At 45.1% G+C, this 24614-nt stretch overlaps 1 protein-coding gene across 2 annotated transcripts in view; it reads right to left on the bottom strand.

Moving 5' to 3' along the window:
* DNAJC17 (DnaJ heat shock protein family (Hsp40) member C17) overlaps positions 1 to 24614 on the bottom strand; it is a 35367-nt gene that overhangs the window by 6760 nt on the left and 3993 nt on the right. For both annotated transcript variants that reach the window (XR_003515626.1, XM_027569460.1), the window contains exons 2-7: positions 3820 to 3889; positions 3232 to 3290; positions 2928 to 3015; positions 1252 to 1337; positions 925 to 1021; positions 319 to 362 (exon numbers count right to left, since the gene is read on the bottom strand). Coding sequence is in view for 1 of the 2 variants with exons in the window: in XM_027569460.1 (XP_027425261.1) it covers positions 319 to 362; positions 925 to 1021; positions 1252 to 1337; positions 2928 to 3015; positions 3232 to 3290; positions 3820 to 3889 (444 nt within the window). In the remaining variant the exon portion in view is untranslated. The remainder of the gene's footprint in view (positions 1 to 318; positions 363 to 924; positions 1022 to 1251; positions 1338 to 2927; positions 3016 to 3231; positions 3291 to 3819; positions 3890 to 24614) is intronic.

The raw sequence follows: 24614 nt of genomic DNA on the forward strand, positions 1-24614 counted from the left end.
TAGGGAGGGTGGCGTGCTCACCGGAAGCCGCACTTCCGGCCCCATGAGATGCTCCCCTTCCAGGGCTTCTGGGGAGTGCTGCCCGGCAACCGCCAGGGCTCAGGGGGCCTTTCGGGGCGAGCTCTGAGAGGCTGGCCCGATCCCCAGGCAGTGGGAGGATGGAAGGATGTGGGCGGTAGTGCTGGCTCCCAGAGGCCCAGCATCCCCGCCAGAACCCCTTTAACCCCCAGAAGCATCTGTTCTTGCTGACAAGAGGTAGTGTACAGTGGCTCATGGATCCCACAGGGGGTTTAGCTTGGGAGTTTAGCTTTAGCTCACCTTTAGCTTGGGGGTTCCTCTGCCTTCAGGATTTTCTGCCTTTCCTAAAAATTTTGGGAAAATTAGCAAGGTAGAATAGGAGGGAGCCAGCAGGTTCTCTAAAGGAGACACAAAGACCTATAAAAGGTCACTCCTTACCAAAGGCAGTATCTGCCCTCCCTGCTGATGAGCTTGGTGGGGAAGGTAGAGGCAATCCCACCCCCATCCAGAGGAGCTGCCACCTCAGGGGCGGTCTGCCCGGCTGCCTGCTGAAGGCCATGATTAGCACTCTGCCAATAAAGGGTTAAGACAGAGGTGCAAACGCCATAGTTCTACTGAAACAAAGTATCCTAGAGCCTTTCCTCTACTGATCTGCTCCAAAATAGAGCCAGCTCTGCTTAGGACTCAGACAAACAGGGCCAGCAGATCTCAGGCATGGTGAAAAATAAACAGGCCCCAGAGAAGTGGTGGGAAGAAGAGACAGGTGGTGTATGTCTGAGTCAGGTGCCCCCAGGGTTGCAAGCAGGTGGAAGCCTCCAGAGCAACTCCACCAAGCAGGTGGTGTACCTGCTCTGGGCATTCTGAGCTGCCTCAGAGGGGAGGTAGGTGGAGGTGAGAGACGCTTACCTCTCAACCTCTGCTCCCGTTCCTGGCGTATCTGCTCCTGGATCAGCCTCTGCTGTTCCTCCAGCTGCCGGGAACCCTCTTCTCGAAGGCGTTCAATCTGCAGAGCAGGGTTGGGGGGAGTGACAATTCTGTGCAGATCCAATTCCAGGTTGGCTCACCTTGTGAAGGTCCCTGGGAGGCTCCACCTGCAAGCTAGGGCTCAGCGATTACCCAGATCCCACAGAAGAAAAGGGAAAGTGCATGCTGTCTGCAGCCACAAAAGCCACCGAGGCCCACTCTCCTCCTTTTCCTGCAGATAGATTTAGGCTAGCACGCCTGGACGCTCACCTCCTGCTCCAATGTCCTGGTGCTCCGGCTCTCCTCCTCTTCCTCACTGCCATGGGCCTGGGCCTGCCGCTCTCGGGCCTCCAAGTCTGGGCACAAGAGTTGAATGACCCAATGTCTGGTCTAAGCAGTTTCTACATGGCCACAGCCTGCCCAAAGTCTCACACAGGATGAAACCATAGAGTAGCTCCACATCCTCCCTCCATGTCCATGTGCTCCCAAGTTAGCCCTTGTTGAGAAAAGTCATAGCACAGATGAAGCATAGGCTCCAGCTGAGTGGCTGGGGTCTGGAAGAGTTAAATCAGCTCATGCTGACGAAGCTCGTTCTCCGATCAATGAACAGGGTGTGGGTGGGTGCTTATGTCAGCAGCCCAGGGCCATGTGGCAGGGATGCCGAGGGTGGAGCTGCTGGCCTGCTCCCGTGGTTTGGCACGACAACCTGGCCTCAGCCTTGGCAATGATGCTTCTCCCACCACAGAGATCAAGTCCCCACCGTCTCCTTTACCTCCCTCTCAGCTCACATTTACCAAGCCTCACTTTGGATCTGACTCTGGTGGCTCCTACAGGGATGGCAGAGTCTGTGTGAGGACATCACGCCATGTCCTGGAGCCCTTCCTACCTTCCAAGAGACACCTGCTTGTGGCCCGAGCCCAGGCCAGCTGCTGTGACAAACCCTCCTCTCAGGCCTGGCATGCACGGCTTTCTTCTCTGGGTACTTTACTTACCTAGAATCACCAGGGTTTTTTGTTTGTTTTTGATAGCAAGATGGATGTACTGGGATGGTATATGTACATATTAAATATGTGGATGTCAAATAGGCAAGAAGAAGGGGAGAAAAATTGGGTAAAGACTGCCTGGAACAATCTTACTGCAGTGACGAAAATGCTCTCAAACTGATTTACAGTCATACTTTCACCATTTGGGAAATTTACTCAAAACCATTGAATTGTACACTTGAAATGGGTAGATGTTATGATATTCAAAATACATCATAATAAAGCTTCAAAAAAGAATGCCTGGACCTATTTGGATTCTTCTGAGGGGACTCCACAGAGTGAAAGCTCTGTGCAGAAGTGAGGCTGGGATGCATCAAAAGATCCAGGATGGCATACTGAACAAAAACACAGACTTTGCTCATACCGTGTGGTTAACTCCAGCAAGTTCTTATCCTTTCAGTGCCTTAGCTTCTTTATCTATAAAAAATGGATTTAGTGGGTGCCCGGGTGGCTCAGTTGGTTGGGCGACTGCCTTCGGCTCGGGTCATGATCCCGGAGTCCCGGCATCGAGTCCCACATCGGGCTCCCTGCTCAGCGGGGAGTCTGCTTCTCCCTCTGACCCTCTTCCCTCTCGTGCTCTCTATCTCTCATTCTCTCTCTCTCAAATAAATAAATAAAATCTTTTAAAAAAATGGATTTAGTAATACCTACCTCTTTGGATAGTTGTGATAATTAAAGGAGGCTGTAAAGCATCTGTCACAAGCTAGCTGGTAGTAAATCTAGTCACTGTTGTTATTCCTAATTGTGTCCTTTAGGAGCCATCCCTGATAGCAGGGCTCTGCCCAGACCTGGAGCAAAAAAGCTCTGAGGTGCTAGAATTATAGCTCCAGGAAGAAAGGTGAGGGGCTGCATGAAAATGGCCCAGGGAAACTAAAGGCCACCCAGCACCACGATGTCACCTACCAAGCTTCACTTTCTTCCTTCTCTCATCAAGTTTCTGGGTCCTCTCTGCTGCCTGCTTCTTGGCTTTCCTGACTTTGTCATATGCAGCCTGGCAGGAGAAAGGAACACCGAGGAGCAGTCAGCTCGAGGACAAGCCTGGAGCCCAGCCATGTAGCCCGAGAGCTGTCAGGAAGCAGCCTGGCGACCAAGCCTCAGGCTGGGGCAGCAAGGACTGTGCTGCAGGGCAGAGGATAGGGGACTGAGGCCGAGGGGCCACTGTGGTGTCCAACCACAGGGACAATCAGATAGAGGAGGATGAGCTTACCCTGGCTGCAGCATCGGTCAGTACCTCCAAGGCCTGAGAAAGCTGGTGGAAGAGCTCAGCTAAAAATATGGATCAAGAAAGAGAGAGGACAAAAATGAAGTCAGGGGTGCCTGGGTGGCTCAGTCAGTTAAGCATCTGCCTGCTTGCTCCCCCTCTGCTCCTTCTCCTGCTCACGCTCTCTCTTTCGCTCACTCTCTCTCAAATAAACAAATACAATCTTTTTTTTTTGATGAAACAAAATATATTTTATTTCAATTATCCTAGCACACGGCAGCCCATCTTAAAAAAAAAAAAAGAATAATGAAGTCGGGCTTGATGATGGTGTGCTCCCTCAGAAAAGCACCTCAAAGAAGCCACGGGCTGGCAGGAAGGCCGACATCAGCAGATGATGGACCAGCAAAGGAATGGGGGTGTACAGGCAACTGACCAATGCCCCTCACATGCAAAGTGCAGGTTTCGGGCTGTGCACCCAAAGCCAGGCTGCCTGTGCGTGCCAGCACTCCCCAGCACGCACACGGGAGTGGAGATGGGGAAGACACCACGTCAGCATGAGCAGGTCTCACCTTCCCACACCTGGGAGAGTCTCACCTGCTCTGGGATTATCTGGATTTTTGTCTGGGTGGCAGGAGAGGGCCTTCTGCCTATATGCCTTCTTCACCTGGAAGAGCCAGAAGATGTGGTTATTCACTCTCTCACCCCAGGACAGAGAGGGAAAACCTCACTAACGAGATAAAGGGAATCCAGGGAGTGCTCCCCCTGCGCTAAAAGAGAGGCAGCTGGCTCCCATGCGGAAACAGTCACCTCACAATCTCTGGGAGATTTGCAGGGGAGAAGGCAAAAGCCATGGAGGGAGCTGACTGCTGTCCTGCAGCAGGGAAGCTGGGCCTACTTCCTGCTGCGCACCAGTCTCACCACAGACGATGTAGAAGGGCTCCTGGCAGGGGCAGGTTTCTTTACAGCCACCTGGAAACAGGCACTCACGCGCTCTTGGTGGGTATGTAAACTGGGGCACCCTTTCCGGAAGAAAATTTAGCCATACAAGTTTTAAAATGTATTTGCCCTCTGATCGCTCCTAGGAATTTGGACTTGTAGAAGTATCCCAAAGCAAACATACAAAGATGTCCACGGCACCAGTGTTTGTTTATTTTTTTAAAGTTTTTTTTTTTTTTTTTTTTTTTAAGTAGGCTCCAGCCCAGCATGGAGCCCAGTGCGGGGCTCGAACTCATAAACCTGAGATCAAGACCTGGACTGAAGAGTCAGACACTTAACCAACTGAGCCATCCAGGCACCCCTAAAAGATTTTATTTTATTTTTTTAAAGATTTTATTTATTTATTTGACAGACAGAGACATAGAGAGAGAGGGAACACAAGCAGGGGGAGTGGGAGAGGGAGAAGCAGGCTTCCCGCAGAGCAGGGAGCCCAATGCGGGGCTCCATCCCAGGACCCTGGGATCATGACCTGAGCCGAAGGCAGACGCTTAACGACTGAGACACCCAGGCGCCCCTAAAAGATTTTATTTTTAAGTAATCTGTACACCCAATGTGGTACTCAAACCTACAACCTTGAGATCAACAGTCACATGCTCCAACGACTGAGCCAGCCAGGCACCCCTGCAGCAACGTTTATATTAGATTAGCACCCACTGGAACGAACCAAAATCTCCATCAACGGAGAGACCCATTAAAAATACTACGACCGGGGCGCCTGGGTGGCTCAGTCGGTTAAGTGGCTGCCTTCAGCTCTGGTCATGATCCCAGGGTCCTGGGATCGAGCAAGGAACCTGCTTTTCCCTCTGCCTGCCACTCCCCCTGCTTGTACTCTCTCTCTCTCTCTAGCAAATCAATAAATAAAATCTTAAAAAAAAATACTACGATAGAAGTCTATATGTGCTGACTAGAAAGATCTTCAAGTCATCATCTCAAGCAAAAGAAAAAAAATTTAATTCTGTAGGATGACAGATGAGATTTTTTGTAGTGATGGTTTTGAATATATACAAATACCAAATCATTATGTTATACCCCTGAAACTAATACAATGTTCTATGTCAATTATGCCTCAAAAAAATTTTTTTTCAAGGTACAGTGCATAAAAAACAAAACAAGACTTAGAACAGTATATATAATATCACTTTAGGATTTAAAATAAATAAAAGAACTATAAATAGAGTTATTTGGGCACATGCATAGCCTTTGGCTTCTTTTTTTTTTTTTAAGATTTATTTATTTATTTGAGAGAGAGAGCAGGGGAAAGGGGCAGAGGGAGAAAGAAACTCAAGCAGACCCCCCTCCCCACCGCAGCATGGAGCCAGATCAGGGCTGGATCTCACAACCCTGAGATCAGACCTGAGCCGAAACCAAGAGTCAGATGCTTAACCGACTACACCACCCAGGTGCCTGTTTTCTTTTTTATAAAAACTTAGGAGAAAAAAAGTTTCTTATCATAAGAAACCTAACAGTGGTTTCCTTTGGAGAGAGGCTGAAGATGGAGGGGAGGGAAACATTACTTCTTATTTAAAAGAACTTTGTTTTGCCTCGCATCGGGCTCCCTGCTCAGCAAGGAGTCTGCTTCTCCCTCTCTCTCTGCCACTCCCCTTGCTTGTGCTCTCTCACTGAGCAGGGAGCCTGATGCGGGGCTTGATCCCAGGCCCCTGGGATCATGACCTGAGCCAAAGACAGACGCTTAACCAACTGAGCCACCCAGGTGCCCCCCCCTTTTTTTGAGAGAATGCTTTATGGACTTTATTCTAAAGGAATATTAAAGTATACTGTTGTATGTTTTATAATTCATTTTGGATGTTCTATATCAGAAAACTGGTTTTTGTCTTTGTTTTGTTTTGCGACACACACCTTAAGAGTCCAGGTGCTTGTGGGACCTGAGTTGTGTTTAAGTATTTATTTAAAAAAATCATGTCTCCATTTGTACTTAGCACTATTCTCTTGTGCACAGGTGAATATTTGCAATTATGTTTCATGTTGGGCATTCTGCTGCAAAACCATAAAAAAGGGGATACAGAAACAAAAATGAAAACTGTTTTTGTTTTACTTACATAGGGAAAGGGCACCTGGGTGGCTCAGTTGGTTGAGCAACTGCCTTCGGCTCAGGTCATGATCCCGGAGTCCTGGGATTGAGTCCCACATCGGGCTCCCGGCTTGGCGGGGAGCCTGCTTCTCCCTCTGACCCTTTCCCCTCTCGTGCTGTTTCTCTCTCTATCTCTCTCTCTCTCAAATAAATAAATAAAATCTTTAAAAAAAAAGGGAAACAAATTGTTCAAACTGAAAAAAATTAATTATGTAATAATGGGAAATTAATCTATATATATCAGTTTGCTTCCTTACCAATTCTCTTTCTAGAATGTGCTCTCTCACTCTCTGTCAAATAAATAAATAAAATCTTAAAATAATAATAATAAAAGGTATTTTTTTAAAGATTTATTTATTTATTTGAGAGAGCGAGAATGAGAGAGAGAGAGTACATGAGGGAGGGGAGGGTCAGAGGGAGAAGCAGGCTCCCCGCTGAGCAGGGAGCCCGATGCGGGACTCGATCCCAGGACTCTGGGATCATGACCTGAGTCGAAGGCAATCACTTAACCAACTGAGCCACCCAGGCGCCCTAAAAGGCATTTTTTAAAAAATATTTTATTTATTTATTTGACAGAGAGAGAGAGCAAGAGAGGGGACACAGCAGGGGGAGTGGGAGAGGGAGAAGCAGGCCTCCCACTGAGCAGGGAGCCCGATGCGGGGCCCGATCCCAGGACTCTAGGATCATGACCTGAGCTGAAGGCAAGACGCCTAACGACTGAGCCACCCAGGCGCCACATAAAAGGTATTTTTTTTAAAGTACCTCTACACCCAATGTGGGGCTTGAACTCACAACCCCGAGATCAAGAGTCGCATGCTCCACCAACTGAGCCAGCCAGGTGCCCCCATTTACTTCTTATTTTATACTCCTCTGTAGTTCAAGTTTTCAAACCTTAAACAGGTCTTATGTTATTATCATTTTTTATTGTCTCTTGGTGGGGAGGTTATGGTCCACCTTAAGTTTTTATCTTGTATCTGAATTAAAAAGAAAAAAGATTATTTCCTATGTTAGTAAAAATAAACAAACATAGCCACGAAAATTCTCTATCATCTATTGCGCACTCAGCTGGTTTAAAGACAAGGCAGAGCACAAAATCCCAAAATCGCCTCTGGTTCCTGAGGCCTTCCTTCACTTCTGCCTGCATACCTCACCTGCCACTTAAACCTGCTGTGAGGAGGAGCCTCTGGACCCAGAACTTCCTCAAGTAGCTAAGCCAACCGGCTTTCTAGGCTTCTCAGAGGAAACCAATAAATACTTCTACCCAAAGCTGCTAAGTAAGGACTTTAAGAGGCAAGTAGCCAGCACCAAGGGAGGACGTGTAGACAGGTGCCTCACTCCACTACCACCTCCAGGGCCAAGGAGGGTGGGCAGCCACCTAGCCCAGGACCTCTAGGGTGTGCTGCCACCTGCTGGGCTACAGCGGGCACTACATCTTCACCAGCCTGGACGACCCGCCCATCAGGCTCTCAGGGCACTCCTGGCTCAGCCCAGGAGACAGAATCCACTCCCAGGACAGGCCTTGAGCACCCAGGGTGTAGATGTGCCTTCCTACACTCCCACCTTCCCAATCATCTACCTGTGCTCACCTGGCCCACCTGCCTGCCTCCCCAACCCAATCTAGCTTTTCACCATTAAAAAATAACATCAAGCTCTGGTTTCACTATTAAAAAATTAATAATAAGAGAAGAGGTAATAGTTTTATATACAGCCTACAATTGAAACGTCACCTTTACTCTTTCAGCTCCTTATCAATCATTTTTTCTCCTTCCTTCTTTTGTCTCCTACCTTGTGCCCCTGGCTTTATTTCTTTTTCATTTAAAACGAAGCCGTTATTATATATTCTTTATATGTTAGGGTCCTTTATTTGTTGTTTTTCTTCAATAAGTAAAACAATACTAATGTTCTTTCCCCAGTTCCCCAACTCTCTCTTCAAGGTTCAAGTATTAACTGGATGGTGGGTAGCCTTTTAAACCTTCCTCCTTGATCATGCCAGCAAACAGGGCTCTTTTGAATTTTGTTTCTGCCTCTCTCCCACTCCTCTCTCTTTGGTGAAAAGAAGAGGCAGGGAGAAGAGGGTGTCTGTTACCTCAGCGTGAAAGCTGCCTGCCCTCAGAATGGACTTCTTCAGGACCAGGATGAGGGCTGTGGCCTACTGATGTTGGGGCTTTTGAGGAACAGTTTCTTTTGTATCATGGGATTACTTAAAAGTATTATATGTTCACTTTTGTAAATCTGAAAGAAAGGGAGAAAAGGGGCAAGAAGGACCAGTAAAAAAGCAAGATAGAAGGAGCATGGCGGGGGAACGCTTGGGTGGCTCAGTCGGTTAAGCGTCTGCCTTCGGCTCAGGTCAGGATCCCAGGGTCCTAGGATTGAGCCCCACATTGGGCTCCCTGCTCTGCAGGGAGCCTCCCTCTCCCTCTACCTCCTGCTCCCCCTGCTTGTGCTCTCTCTCTCTCTTCTTTTTCTTTTAAAGATTTTATTTATTTACTTGAGATAGAGAGTGAGAGGTGCCCCTCTTTTTTTTTTCTTTTTTGAGAGAATGCTTTATGGACTTTATTCTAAAGGAATAATATTAAAGTATACTGTTGTATGTTTTATAATTCATTTTGGATGTTCTATATCAGAAAACTGGTTTTTGTTTTTGTTTTGTTTTGCGACACACACCTTAGAGTCCAGGTGCTTGTGGGACCTGAGTTGTGTTTAAGTATTTATTTAAAAAAAATCATGTCTCCATTTGTACTTAAGCACTATTCTCTTGTGCATAGGTGAATATCTGCAATTATGTTTCACGTTGGGCATTCTGCTACAAAACCATAAAAAAGGGGATACAGAAACAAAACACAGAAACAAACAAAAACGGTTTTTGTTTTACTTACATAGTGAAACAAATTGTTCAAACTGAAAAAAATTAATTATGTAATAATGGGAAATTAATCTATATATATCAGTTTGCTTCCTTACCAATTCTCTTTCCAGAATGTGTTCCTTGGACAAATATCTATAACAGTCTCATCAGATCTTTTATTTTAAGTAACAGTATAACTAGACCTAGGTTACCTCCATCTGCATGGACCCCATCTTACCCCTGCCCTTCCAGCTCCATACTCCCCAAATTTACAACTAAATACAATTGCCCTAATCAAATTGATATATTGGACCCCCCACTCCCTCAAGGCCTGGCCTGGACCTCAATTTCCAAACCATCCTTTAAATATATAAGGGCCTGATCATTCTGTATTTCAAGATCCTATCGGAAAAAATTACCAGTCTCATGCACTGGCTGGTTATTAGCAAAAAGAGAGGTAAGGCCAGAAAGTCAAGGTCACGATGGTATTCATTTCCAAGGAGGGGTAGCTAAGGGCTGTACTGAGAGCCCTTCAGTACAGCACTGAATCTACCCCACGTCCTGGGTCCACTGATGGAATATCTAGGAATAAAGAGGCTGAACTGGAGGTGGGGATATAGAAAAAAATCAGGTTATTTCCCTGATTTTTTTTTAAGATCTTATTTATTTATTTGAGAGAGAGAGAATGAGAGATAGAGAGCACGAGAGGGAAGAGGGTCAGAGGGAGAAGCAGACTCCCCGTGGAGCAGGGAGCCCGATGTGGGACTCGATCCCGGGACTCCAGGATCATGACCTGAGCCGAAGGCAGTCGCTTAACCAACTGAGCCACCCAGGCGCCCTATTTCCCTGATATTGAAGAAGAAGGACACTGTTTAGCAAGGAAGATGGCTGTGAAAACAATGAACTACATTATTTTATGTGATGCCGTAAGAGTGGTCCATGAGAATGAAAACACAGAAATAAATCCACAATTACATGGTCAATTAATCTTTGACAAAGGAGGAATAAATATAAAATGGGGAAAAAGACTGTCTCTTCAACAAATGGCCACATGTAAAAGAATGAAACTGGTAGGGGGCGCCTGGGTGGCTCAGTCGTTAAGCATCTGTCTTCGGCTCAGGTCATGATTCCGGTGTCCTGGGATCGAGCCCTGCATTGGGCTCCCTGCTCAGCGGGAAGCCTGCTTCTCCCTCTCCCACTCCTCCTGCCTGTGTTCCCTCTCTCGGTGTGTCTCTCTCTGTCAAATGAATAAATAAAAATCTTTAAAAAAAACAAAAACAAAAGAAGAAATTCTAAAGACTCCAACAAAAACCTGCTAGAATAAATGAATTCAGTAAAGCTGCAGGACACAAAATCAACAGATAAAAATTTGTTGCATTTCTATACACTAATAATGAACTATTAGAAGGAGAAATTAAGGGAGTGCCTGGGTGGCTCAGTCGGTTAAGCATCTGCCTTCGGCTCAGGTCATGATCCCAGAGTCCTGGGATGGAGTCCCACGTCAGGCTCCCTGCTCAGTGGGGAGTCTGCTTGTCCCTCTCCCCCCGCTTGTGTGCACTCTCTCTCTCTCAAATAAATAAATAAAATCTTTTAAAAAAAAAAAGAAATTAAGAAAACAATCCCACTTATAATTGCATCAAAAAGAATAAAATACCTAGGAATAAATTTAACCAAGGAGGTGAAAGAACTGTATGCTAAAAACTGTAAGACACTGACAAAAGAAATTGAAGACAACACAAATAAATGGAAAGATATTCTCTGCTTATGGAAGAATTAATACTGTTGAAATGTCCTTACTATCCAAAGCAATCTGCAGATTCCATGCAATCCCTACCAAAATTCCAATGGCATTTTTCATAGAAAGAAACAAACAAAAAAAATCCTAAAATTTGTATAGAATCACAAAAGACCCCAAATAGCCAAAGCAATCTTGGGAAAGAAGCACAAAGGTGGAAGCATCACACTTCCTGACTTCAAACTATATTACAAAGTTATAGTAATCAAGACAGTATGGTATTAGCATAAAAACAGACATGTAAGGGGCACCTGGGTGGCTCAGTCATTAAGCATCTGCCTTTGGCTCAGGTCATGATCCCAGGGTCCTGGGATCGAACCCTGCATCGGGCTCCCTGCTCAGCGGGAAGCCTGCTTCTCCCTCTCCCACCCCCCCCCCGCTTGTGTTCCCTCTCTCGCCGCTATGTCTCTCTCTGTCAAATAAATAAAAATCTTAAAAAAAAAAAAAGACATGTAAATCAATGGAACAGAAGAAAAGAGAGCCCACAAATAAACCCATGCATATATGGTCAATTAATTGATGACAGAGGAGCCTAGATTATATGATGGGGGAAAAGATAGTCTCTTCAATAAATGGTGTTGGAAACACTGGATAGCCACATACAGAAGAATGAAACTGGATCCCTACCTTATACCATACACAAAAATCAACTCAAAATGGATTAATGTAAGTATATAATAATGGACTGAATATAAGACTTGAAACCATAAAACTCCTAGAAGAAAACATAGGTGGTGAGCTCCTTGACATCAGCATTGGTAACAATTATTTGGATTTGACACCAAAAGCAAAAGCCTGGAAGCAAAAATAAACAAGTGGGACTACATCAAACTAAAAAGCTTCTGCACAGGAAAGGAAACCATCCACAAAATGAAAAGGCAACCTATGGAATGGGAAAAAATATTGGCAAATCATATACCTGATAATATTCAAAATATAAAAAGAACTCATACAACTCAATAGCAAAAAGACCCAAACAATCTGATTTTAAAAACGGGCAGAGAATCTGAATAACATTTTCCCAAAAAAGACATACAGATGGCCAGAGACACATGAAAAGTTGCTCAACATCACTTATCATCAGGGAAATGCAAATCAAACCCACCATGAGATATGACCTTACACCTGTTAGAATGGCTGTTCTCAAAAAGACTAGAAATAACAAGTGTTGGTGAGGATGTGGAGAAAAGGGAACCCTCATGCACTGCTGGTGTGAATGTAAATTGGTGCAGCCACTGTGGAAAACAGTATAGAGGTTCCTTAAAAAACTGAAAATAGAACTACCACATGATAGAGCAATCCTACTTCTGGGTATTTATCCAAAGGAAATAAAAACACTAACTTGAAAATGTATATGCATTCCCATGTTCACTGCAGCATCACTTACAATAACCAAGACATGGAAACAACCTGATGGATGGAAAAAGAGGATGTGGTACACACACACACACACACACACACACACACACACACACACACACGCACGAATATTATTCAGCCATAAAAAAGGAAAGTTGGCCAATTGTGACAACATGGATGGACCTTGAGGGCATTGTGCTGAGTAAAATGAATCAGACAGAGGGAGGCCTGGGTGGCTCAGGTGGTTAAGCCTCTGCCTTCGGCTCGGGTCATGGTCCCAGGGTCCTGGGATCGAGCCCCGCATCGGGCTCCCTGCTCTGCGGGAAGCCTGCTTCTCCCTCTCCCACTCCCCCTGCTTGTGTTCCCTCTCTCGCTGTGTCTCTCTCTGTCAAATAAATAAAATCTTAAAAAAAAAGTACACATGTATCAAGTCATTATGTTAATATGTCAATTATATCTCAATTAAAAAACAGGGATATTCTGCTTCTTTCTCCTCTTCTAAGCTAGAAGGCAGCATAGTTCACTAAAAGAGAGAAAGTTCTGGAATCCAACAGATGTATTTTTAAATTTTCAATCTTCCGTATACTACTAGCAAGACTGAACAAATTGTTGAACCTCACTCAGCCTTAGCTTCTTCAACTATAGTGTGAGGGAAGTATCCCCTATACACAGGATAGTTGTGAGGATTTAAAAAAAAAAAACAAAAAACAGTCCACGTGAAGTACCTGACAAAAACTCAGCACTCAGGGCGCCTGGGTGGCTCAGTTGGTTGGGCGACTGCCTTCGGCTCAGGTCATGGTCCTGGAGTCCCGGGATCGAGTCCCGCATCAGGCTCCCTGCTCGGCAGGGAGTCTGCTTCTCCCTCTGACCCTCTTCCCTCTCGTGCTCTCTATCTTTCATTCTCTCTCAAATAAATAAATAAAATCTTTAAAAAAAAACAAAAAAAAAAAACTCAGCACTCAGTGTAAGTCCCAAACCTCTTGTCTATCCAATTCTGGAAGGAAGGTAAACTGTGACACCAGCCCAGAAGGATACCAAGCTGACAGCAATTCCAGGGAAGGATGTGAGTCCACGGTGGGGCCAGGTCAGCCCAATTTGAATTCTCAAGATGGAGAGGGCCGGTTTCAAGTCTGCTGGGGGTGTGGTTCTAAAGTATAATCCTTGGTTAGCCCCCAGCGGCTCTGAAATACTCTCATTCAAAGAGTAGAAGGCAGAGTAGGTAGCCTAAGATCTTCTAAGAGTGGCTGTGAACCAAAACCCAGCTGGCCTAAGAATGCTGGTCAAGTGTGTCTGTCCTGATTAACTAGTTATTACTATTTTTAGCTGTTAAGTCGGCTCTGGGCAGGGCCCATTCCTGGGTTTTAGCCTGGAAGGCCAGTTTTGACTTTGAACCAGTTGGCCTGGAGTTTGGTGTTTTGTGTAACAAACTGGATTCCCAGCTTTGCCGAGCGAGTGTTCCAAAGTGACTGCTGCCTAAAGAATTTCTCACCATATAAACACAACTATCCTGAAGCAGGCCTTTGAAAAAGCTTCCGGTGTCAATATTGTTTATTATGAAATAATCCTGTCCTATTAGCAGCTCAAGAGGCTGGATTCAGGGCAAAAAGATGCAAAATATGTTCCTTAACTATGATAAAGTTGGGAAGGAGGAAGGGCTTTCAGAAGAGAGAAACAGAGACACCCTATTTGCAATGATATGGGATAAAGCTAGAACTGTTTAATCCCAGGCATCGGGGATGGAGCTCCTCCATGAAATTGAGTCTGCAAGTGCTGGATCACTCAGGCAGGGTTGAAGCCACCAAGGGAAGTTGCCAAAGGCTGGGGCACCTGGCTGGCTCAGCCTGTGGAGTGTGCGACTATTCATCTCAGGGTTGTGGGTTTGAGCCCCATGCCGGCTGTAGAGATTACTTAAAAATAAAATTTTTAGGGGCTCCTGGGTGGCTCAGTCAGTTAAGCTTCTGACTCTTGATTTCAGCTCAGGTGATAATCTCAGAGTCGTGAGATGGAGTTGGGCTCTGTGCTGGGCATGGAGCCTGCTTACGATTTTCTCTTTCCCTCTCCTGCCCACTACCCCATCCCCACCCCATACTCGCTCTAAGAAAATAAATAAATAAAATCTTAAAAAAAAAAAAAGTTGCCAAAGGCTACTGGGTTGACTTAACACTTGCAGCTTTCTTTTTTATTAATTTTTAATTTTTTAAAAGATTTTATTTATGTATTTGACAGAGAGAGACACAGTGAGAGAGGGAACACAAGCAGGGGGAGTGGGAGAGGGAGAAGCAGGCTTCCTGACGAGCAGGGATCCTGATGTGGGGCTTGATCCCAGGACCCTGGGATCATGACCTAAGCCGAAGGCAGACGCTTAACGACTAAGCCACCCAGGCGCCCCAACACTTGCAGCTTTCTTTCTTTACCTGTGAGTTTCCCCTAAATCCCTGGCCTCCCTAGCACTTGGAAACATTCATTGCATTTCCTGAGACTTCACAGAGAGGAGGAGCCAGGTGACAGTTGAGTGGCTTCCCACCCAATGTCCCCTGCACAGACCATGGGTTTTCAGAAGACCAGGCTGTCTCCAAAGCCCAGCCCCAGAAAGACAAAGAACTCAGATGAATAGAAGCTCCATGAGGACTTTAAATTCTAATTTGCAGAAGTGTGGTCTTTCTCCTGACATCTTTCTTTCTTTTTTTTTTTTTTAAGATTTTATTTATTTGAGGGTGCCTGGGTGGCTCAGATGGTTAAGCGTCTGCCTTTGGCTCAGGTCATGATCCTGGGGTCCTGGGATCGAGTCCCGCATCAGGCTCCCTGCTCCTTGGGAGCCTGCTTCTCCCTCTGCCTCTCTCTCTCTCTGTCTCTCATGAATAAATAAATAAATAAAATCTTAAAAAAAAAAGATTTTATTTATTTGAGAGAGAGAATATGAGAGAGAGAGAGCACATGAGAGGGGGGAGGGTCAGAGGGAGAAGCAGACTCCCCGCCGAGCAGAGAGCCTGATGCGGGACTCATCCAGGGACTCCAGGATCATGACCTGAGCCGAAGGCAGTCGCTTAACCGACTGAGCCACCCAGGTGCCCTCTCCTGACATCTTTCTAAGATGCTATTGCCTCCCCACTCCCTTCTCCATCCTAGGACACTACTTGAGTTTAGTCTGACTTCCATGTCTCAGGATTATCATCCAGAACATAAAACTACTGAAAGTGCGACACATTCAGGCTCCACTGAAGGCAAAGAGTTAGGCTTTTTCTATGCTTCCCTAGGAGGAAATAATCTTAAACTCTACTCTTTCTATAGTTTTCCTGTCTCTTCCCTAGTCAGTGTCTATTAGTCAGTCGGTGCCAGATACCAGCACTTTCCTCCAAGTGCCTCTAATCTGCTGTATCTTTTCTGGCATGGTCTGGAAAAACAGATAAGCTGTTGTGGTTCTCTTATTTATTTTTTTTAAGATTTTTTATTTTTAAGTAATCTCTATACCCCATGTGGGGCTTGAACTCACAACCGTAAGATCAAGAGTTGCATACTGTACTGAATGAACCAGACAGGTGCCCCAACTGTTTTGGTTCTTTTAAAATAATTTTACAATTTTTAAAATTAAAAAAAAATTTTTAAATTAAAAACATTTTATTTCAGGGGTGTCTGGGTGGCTCAGTTGACTAAATGTCTGATATTGGCTCAGGTCATGATCTCAGGGTCCTGGGATCCAGCCCTGCGTTGAGCTCCATGCTTGGCAGGGAATCTGCTTCTCCCTCTCCCTCTGCCCCTCCCCCCTGCTCATGCACAGGCACACGCTCCCTCTCTCTTTCAAATAAATAAAATCTTAAGAAATTTTTTTCATTTTACAATTGTTGTAATTGTACCTCAAATGAGAGCCCACAGATATAGGAAAGTATGGGGGTTTCCCTTAAAAAAAAAAGGGAATGTGCTTTATGGGGCAGGGAGTTTTGTTTATCCCCAGGGCCCAGAACAGTGCACTGAACAGGACCTGGCACTCAGTAGGCACACAATAAGTACCTACTGAATGAAAGGGGCAAACATCCATTTGTTCTCAACCAAAACACAATGAGAAAGCCTCAACTCTCAATTACTTCAGGGTCACGGAGGAGTAGAAGTTGAGTGCTGTCCTGACCCGGGGGCACCTTACCTCTATTTCACAATTTTCCCTTCCACCTGCTAACCCCGACTCTTGAGAAACCAAGTCTGAAAAAGGGAAAAAATCACTAGAGTAGACTGTCAGAACCACAATGGGAACTAAATGTTATCCCCCAGAACCCACATCACAGAGGGGATGAATGAATCATGAATAACCAGCCACCCAGCCTTTCCCAGAGGCTCCTTAACTGGTTCTGCCACTTGTAGCAACCTGAGCCCAGAGCAGGGGAATGGGCTGGGAAGCAGGTCTCCCACCATCTCCAATGGGCTTTGTGCCAGGCACACAGTAGAGCCTCTGACAATCCACCTGACTCCAGTTTCACCTCTTGAGGAGAACGAACTCCTGACTCACTCAAAAAAAGCAAGGCGCTAAGGGGTCCCATAAACATAAGACAGCCACCATTAACTTAAAAGAAAGGTGCCCTACAAAGAAGAGATCATTATATTTTTTTAAAGGCTGCTGTTCCCTTCTTTTTTTTTAAATTTTTTATTGTTATGTTAATCACCATATATTACATCATTAGTTCTTGATATAGTGTTCCATGATTGTTTGTGCATAACACCCAGTGCTCCACACAGAACGTGCCCTCCTTAATACCCATCACCAGGCTAACCCATCCCCCCACCCCCCTCCCCTCTAGAACCCTCAGTTTGTTTTTCAGAGTCCATCGTCTCTCATGGTTCCTCTCCCCCTCCGACTTACTCCCCTTCATTCTTCCCCTCCTGCTATCTTCTTCTTTTTCTTTTTTCTTAACATATCTTGCATTATTTGTTTCAGAAGTACAGATCTGTGATTCAACAGTCTTGCACAATTCACAGCGCTCACCATAGCACATACCCTTCCCAATGTCTATCACCCAGCCACCCCATCCCTCCCACCCCCCACCACTCAGCAACACTCAGTTTGTTTCCTGAGATTAAGAATTCCTCATATCAGTGAGGTCATATGATACATGTCTTTCTCTGATGGACTTATTTCACTCAGCATAACACCCTCCAGTTCCATCCACGTCATTGCAAATGGCAAGATCTCATTCCTTTGCTGTCCCCTTCTTATAATAAAACTTGGAACCAGGTAAGTAAGTGGTACAGGTAATTAAGCCCAGTTCTCAAAAGCCAGACTCATAGGTCAGACTCATACAGAAGACAGATAAGGAGACCACTCTGTGTGACAACAAGTACTAAAAGAACAAACCATAAGGGTGAATCAGCTAGAAGACCATTATCAGGTCTGGGTGCAGGAATGGGAACAGTCAGTAATCACGACCCAGGCAGTAATTTAATTTCTCCCCAAGCCTCAGAGAGGCAGACATCTCCTCATCCCTGCAGCAGCTGGAAAACCAGAGGTTAAGCGACTGTCTGGTGCTGCAGGCAGGCAGTAAACCACAGAGCTCTGGGCACTTATGCAGAAGTCCCCTCTGCCTGACATATTGGTCATTTTCATTCCTGATAGCCTGTGGCCCACCCTGCAAGAGCACTGCCGAGAAATCCCCAAGTGCCTGGTCACTACAAAAACTGCACTGCTCCTAAGGCTTATGACAGGCAGGGTGCCAGCCGCCCCCTGAGACGAGCCCCCCCAGGTCACTGCTCCCAAATGTGAGCCAGCCGGTCGTACTGAGATGATTCTGGGGGAACTCAGACCTCACACCAACATCTTTCTCAGGATGCTAACCATGGCCCATGGCCCAGACATGACCTATACAGCCTGGAACAAGTGGAGCTGGGCGCAGGGCCTGACCTGCTTCCCCCCAAATGTCGCCCTTAAGCCCCCTTTGGATCTGGGTCCTTGGACCATCCCTGTGGTCACTCTTCAGCTCCTCACATCCCTCAGGCTCTCGTCTCTGGGTCCCCGCCTTCCTTTAGCCCTCCCAGCACTCCCTCCTGGGCCTCAACCCCTGCCCTGCCATTCTTCTCAGCCCACTTCCCCAAACCAGCTACGCACTTGGAGCCCCATCTACGGCCCCACCTCCGCCCCCCCATCCTTACCCTAAGCACCCCTCTATCAGGCTCAGACTCCAAAATCTTTACCCACCTGCTTCCCTCAGGTTGTAGATTCCTACCCCGTCATATCTGTCAGATATCTTGGGTCTGGCTGCCCACACTTTTCCCCACTGCCTGCTGTATAACCCTCAACTCCTGGAGACTTGGGTCTCCAGCCCCAGAGCTGTTCTCTCTGCTCTGTCTCTGCCATTTCTCAGGGTGCAGAACTCCTCCTCTCTAGGCCTCGGTATTTCCAACATCTCATTCATTTTTTATTGTTATGTTAATCACCATACATGACATCGTTAGTTTGTGATGTAGTGTTCCATGAGTCATTGTTGGTGCACAACACCCAGTGCTCCCATCTCATTCATTTTTATCCCCATAAAAACAAATTTACGCTAGTAGAAAGAAGTGAGTCAATTAAAAAAAAATAGTAATAAGTAGGTAACAGTACTCAGGAACAGCAAAAATTGGGAAAGCAACTATTCAGATGGAGACTATTTTTTTTGTTTTTGTTTTTTTTGTTTTGTTTTTTAAAGATTTTATTTATTTGACAGACAGAGACACAGCGAGAGAGGGAACACAAGCTGGGAGAGTGGGAGAGGGAGAAGCAGGCTTCCTGCCGAGCAGGGAGCCCGATGTGGGGCTCGAACCCAGGACCCTGGGATCATGACCTGAACCAAAGGCAGACGCTTAACCATCTGAGCCACCCAGGCACCCCTTGTTTTTGTTTTTTTGATTACAAAATAAATAAAATTAATAAATAAAAAGATTTATTTATCGGGGTGCCTGGGTGACTCAGCAATCAACTCTTGGTTTTGGCTCAGGTCATGATCTCAGAGCCCTGGGATCAAGCCCCGAGTCAGGCTCCATGCTCAGCAGAGAGTCTGCTGAGATTCTCTTCCTTTTCTTCTGCCTTTCTCCCAGCTTGCCCTCTCAAGATCAGAGTCGCCAACCTGGTATCCAGGGATGCCAGCCAGGCATCGCTGGATACACATATTTTGAATGCTACCCTATATGAAATGAAAACTGCACTGTGGTAGTTTGAACACACATTTTAATGTACTCCCTCAAGCTGTCTAGATCAGCTTAATACCTGTCAAGTTCATCCGGGCTGGGCAGCTTTACTCAGAGTCAAATCTCTGTGTCTCAGATGGAGTCATGAGGTTCTCTGGGGCTCAAAGACCCATCTCTTGTTGCCCTAATTGCTCCTGAAGTGTGGGTCATAAAAAAAAGCTCTGAAAGAGAAGTAGAAAATTTGGGTTTGGGCAAGCACTCTGCATTTATTAGCCACCTTAGGCTGGGCGATTCAATTAACCTCTTGAGTCTTAGTCTTTTGATCTATAAATTGGACCTAATAGTCCTTGCCTATCTCACAGTCCTGTCTTGAAGATCACATCAAATGAGATAATTTATGTGAAAGCACTTTGGTGTCATATAAATGTGAGGTATTATCTTGAATGCTAATGAATAACTTGCAGCTTACAAACACATATGAATCATTCCTTTTGACTTAACAGGCAGCCAAGTAACTTCAAAAATCCAGAGCTCCAGCCAGACAGCAAAACCCAGAGTGAGTTAACCATCAGAGAGATGCTGGGAAGACTAGAGACCTACCTCCCGGGACCGCCCAGGGCTAGTCAGGCCCTTAGTGAACAAATGACTGCCATCAAGAGAAACCAGGCTCAGTGCCCAACCTTGAGGTCTCAAAGCCTGGTCTGGAAGTAAGAGGCTTTGGGAAAGCCTCCTGTTGGAGACAGTAGACTGAGTCAGGGACACCTCAAATCCAGAAATGGCTCCCAGATGCCCACAGAATCAAATCCAACCACTGTAGCACCTAGAGGTCCAAAGATACCACATTTTTCAGATTGATCTCCTGCCACATCTTCAACACGCCCTAGGCAATGCCCCATCCATTCCTTGTCATGCCAGGCATTTTGACTTCTAGACCTACATGCTCATGCTGTTCCTTGAAACCCTTCTCTGTCCTCTGTCCTCAAAGACTTACTCTTCTTAATTCTGGAAGAAAGAATGTTGGTGTATCCCCTTCTAGAGTATAACAGAAATATGGAGTTTAAATAAAGGTATTAGCTAGCATACAAGAAAAACAGCCTTTTCCTTAAAGTAACTTACATGCTATAATTTAACATCCCTTCCTGAAAATGTCAATATTAAGCGTCCTTGGTAGTTTTCCTGGTAAACAGACTTAAAATTTGAGTCTTCAAAGAGTTCGTCAAAATGCATTTTCAAGCACCAGGCTTCATCAAGTACTACTTGCCAAGATACAGTGAGTTATGTACCCTTCAAAGGGCTTCAAATGAAAGGTAAGGCTGCAACAGACAACAAAGACATGTGTCAGCTGCACAGAAGTGGGAAGAATATTAAACTGGGGCTCCAGTCTGGGTCTGACGCTTACTCTCTGGGTGATCTCGAGCAAGTTCCATAACCTTGCTGGACCTGGATCCTCCTGTCCATAAAAGGAAGAGAGTCAACGACTGTGAAGATCCCCGCTGCGATATATTCTTTTCTCTCCTCAAGGTCTTGCACAAAAACACCTCCTCAGGGAAGTCTTCCTTGATCCCATTATATGACCCGTACCTTCTTCCTACAGCATTTTCCTTAAATATTTTAATGGAACCTCTTTCATTCTACCTCAACATTCATTGTTCACTATACTGTGTGAGCTGGCAGAAAGCAGACTGGTGTCTGCTTCAGCTCTAAATCCCACTATGCCCACATGGTACCTTGTTCTTGGTGATATATTCCACTCATCTGTAGATCTGAACTGAACGGTGGACTCTGCTGATCCTCAGTTTTGTTCTACCTGATTCCCTACCTCCTTTCTACCTAGACTGCTGCAAGAATCACTGAGTCAGCACTGGTCTGTCAGGACTGGAATGAGTGAGAAGGGCTAAGGGGTGGAGTGCACCCTTAGATGTGAGTTGTGGGAAATGTGTATTTGACTTTAGATCTTCCGGTGTAAGGAAGGTAGAAGGACAACGTTAACAGGAAGAGCTAACATGTAGTGAGTATTCACTCTGTGCCAGGTGCCATGCTAAATGCTTGACCTGGATCGAGCCTCACAACAATGCTGGCAGGGAGGGACTGCCATCCTTCCCATTGTACACACAGAGAAGCCAAGGCACACAGAGGTAAAATATTTGATCAAGGTCACAACTAGGTAAGTCATGGAGTCAATGACTTACAATGACTTTGGAGTCAAAGTCCACTTTCCTATCACCGCTAATAAATACAAAGGTGATGATTAAAGCACAGTTACAATTCCCAATATTGCCTGATGCTCTGCTCTGTATTATAATTTCCATCACTTTCAACATATGGTAGATATAACAAACAACAATTCTTGGCCTTACTTAAAATTAGTTAGAAAAACTGTTATTTTTTATACCAAGTTACACTCTCTAAGAAATCATCATCTGATTAGAAAGCATCAACTTCTAGAATTATCGACTTTAACCTCTGCATTCCAAAATGATGGGCCATAGGAGCAAGAGATGGAGAAGGTGGAAACAGACAAGATGGGGCAACCCTATGGGGACCGCTCTCTTCACATTTGTCTCCCTAACACCAGACTCTGAGGCTGACACATGCTAGGCACTTAATAAAAGTTTGTGGAATCAGATGTTTGTGGGAAATGTTTCCACTCTCCTCAGAAACACACATGGAGAACAGGAAAGGAAACCAAAAAGAAACAGGGAGAACACTGTAAAGCTTGATTTAATAAAGGTCCAATGTCTGGGCAGGGCATGGAGCACATAGCATGCTGCATTCAAGAATGGAGCGGGGGCTGCAAGCAGAAGATGGGCAATCCCGCCTCCCTGGTGAGAGTGTAAGTCGGTACTACCTCTCTGAAAGGCAACTTTGAAATTGCTTTTAGGGGCACCTGGCTGGCTCAGTCGGTAGAGCAAGCAACTTTTGATCTTAGGGTTGTGAGTTTGAGCCCCATGTTGCGTGTACAGATTACTTAAAAAAAATTTTTTTAGAGGTTTTTAAAGTTGTATTTATTTATTTTTTTAAATTTCTTTATTTATTTGACACAGGGAGAGAGAGAGAGTAAGCACAAGCAGGGGGAGCGGCAGAGGGAGAGGGAGAAGCAGACTCCCTGCTGAGCAGGGAGACCAAGAACATGGAGCTCCATCCCAGGACCCTGGGATCATGACCTGAGCCAAAGGCAGACACTTAACATAGTGAGCCACCCAGGTGCCCCCCAAAGAAATTTTTTTAAAAAGCTTTTAAATATATTTACTTTTGGTCTAGTAATTTCACTTTGTCACAAAGTATTACTAAGAAAATAATAATGCGGGGCACCTGCGTGGCTCAGTTGTTAAGCATCTGCCTTCAGCTCGGGTCACGATCCCAGGGTCCTAGGATCAAGCCCCGAATCGGGTTCCCTGCTCGGCGGGAAGCTTGCTTCTCCCTCTCTCGCTGTGTCTCTGTCAAATAAATAAATAAAATCTTAAAATAATAATAATAATAATAATGCATATTCATCCAATCACTCAACTAGTATTTATTGAGCACCTATCAAGTGCTAGATACTGTTCTAGGTGCTAGAGACACAGCAATAAACAAAAGAGAGAAAGTCCTTTCCTTCTGGATTTTTTACATTCTAATGGGCGAGACCAACGGCAAGCAGAGGGGTACTCACTAGCACTGATCATTGTGGTAGTGAGCATTAGTAGTGAGATGTACTACTTAGAAATATATATAGCAGAGTAAGGGTGTAAGGGTACTGAATTTAAATTGGTGGTCAGGGAAAGCCTCTTTGAGAGCATTATATTTGAATAGCAATCTGAATAAGGTGCAGACATGAGATGATGATATACAACTGCCAGAGAAGGATGTTCTAAACAGAAGGATTTGCAGGTATAAAGGCCCTGACGCAAGAATGTGTTAGGTGAGTTTGAAAAAAAAATCACTAGAGGCCCATTTCACACCCAGTAGGAAGTCTATTACTCCCCCAAAAAGAGAAAATAACAAGTGTTGTGGAGGATGTGGAGAAATTGGAGCCCTTGTACACTGCTGGTGGGAATGTACAATGGTGTAGCTGCTGTGGGAGGTAGTACACAGTTACCCCAAAACATTACACGTAGAGTTATCATATGATCTAGCAATTCCACTTATGGGTATAGATTCAAAAGAATTGACAAAGTGATATTTATACACTTGTGTTCACAGGAGCATTATTCACAATAGTCAAAAGGTAGAAATCATCCAAATGTCTGTGAACAGATGAATGGATAAACAAAATGTGGTGATGTGGTATATACATTCAATGAAATATTATTCAAACTTAAAAACGGGGCGGTGTGGTGCCTGGCTGGCTCAGTCAATAGAGCATGTACCTCTTGATCTCAGGGTTGTGAGTTCCAGCCCCATGTTGGGTGTAGAGATTACTTAAAAAAATAAAATCTTGGGACGTCTGGGTGGCTCAGTTGGTTAAGCAGCTGCCTTCAGCTCAGGTCATGATCCCAGGGTCCAGGGATGTAGTCCCATATCAGGCTCCTTGCTCAGTGGGGAGCCTGCTTCTCCCTCTCCTTCTGCCTGCCGCTCCCCCTGCTTGTGCTCTCTCTCTCTGACAAATAAATAAAATCTTTAAAAATAAATAAATAAAATCTCAAAATATATATATATTTAAATTTTAAAAACAACACTGGGTGGCTCAGTTGGTTGAGCGACTGCCTTCGGCTCGGGTCATGATCCTGGAGTCCCGGGATCGAGCCCCACATTGGGCTCCCTGCTCAGCGGGGGGTCTGCTTCTCCTTCTGACCCTCTTCCCTCTCATGCTCTCTGTCTCTCATTCTCTCTTTCTCAAATAAATAGATGGAATCTTTAAAAAAAAAAAGAAATTTAAAAAAAATAAATAAAATCTTAAAATATATATATATTTAAATTTTAAAAACAACAACATAAAAAGGAAGGAAATACTGATATATGCAAGAGCATGGATGAAACGTGAGAAAACTGTTAAGTGAAAAAAGCCAGACACAAAAGAACAAATATATGATATTTTTATATTCACTTACATGAGGTATATAGAATAGTCAGGTTCACAGAGAAAAGAAGTAGAATAGTAGAGAAGGGAATGGGGAGTTAATGTTTAATGCTATGGAATTTCAGTGTGGGATGATGGAAAAGTTCTGGAGATGGACAGTGGG

This window comes from Zalophus californianus, chromosome 6 (assembly GCF_009762305.2).
Source record: "Zalophus californianus isolate mZalCal1 chromosome 6, mZalCal1.pri.v2, whole genome shotgun sequence".
In the NCBI taxonomy this organism is placed as follows: domain Eukaryota; kingdom Metazoa; phylum Chordata; class Mammalia; order Carnivora; family Otariidae; genus Zalophus; species Zalophus californianus.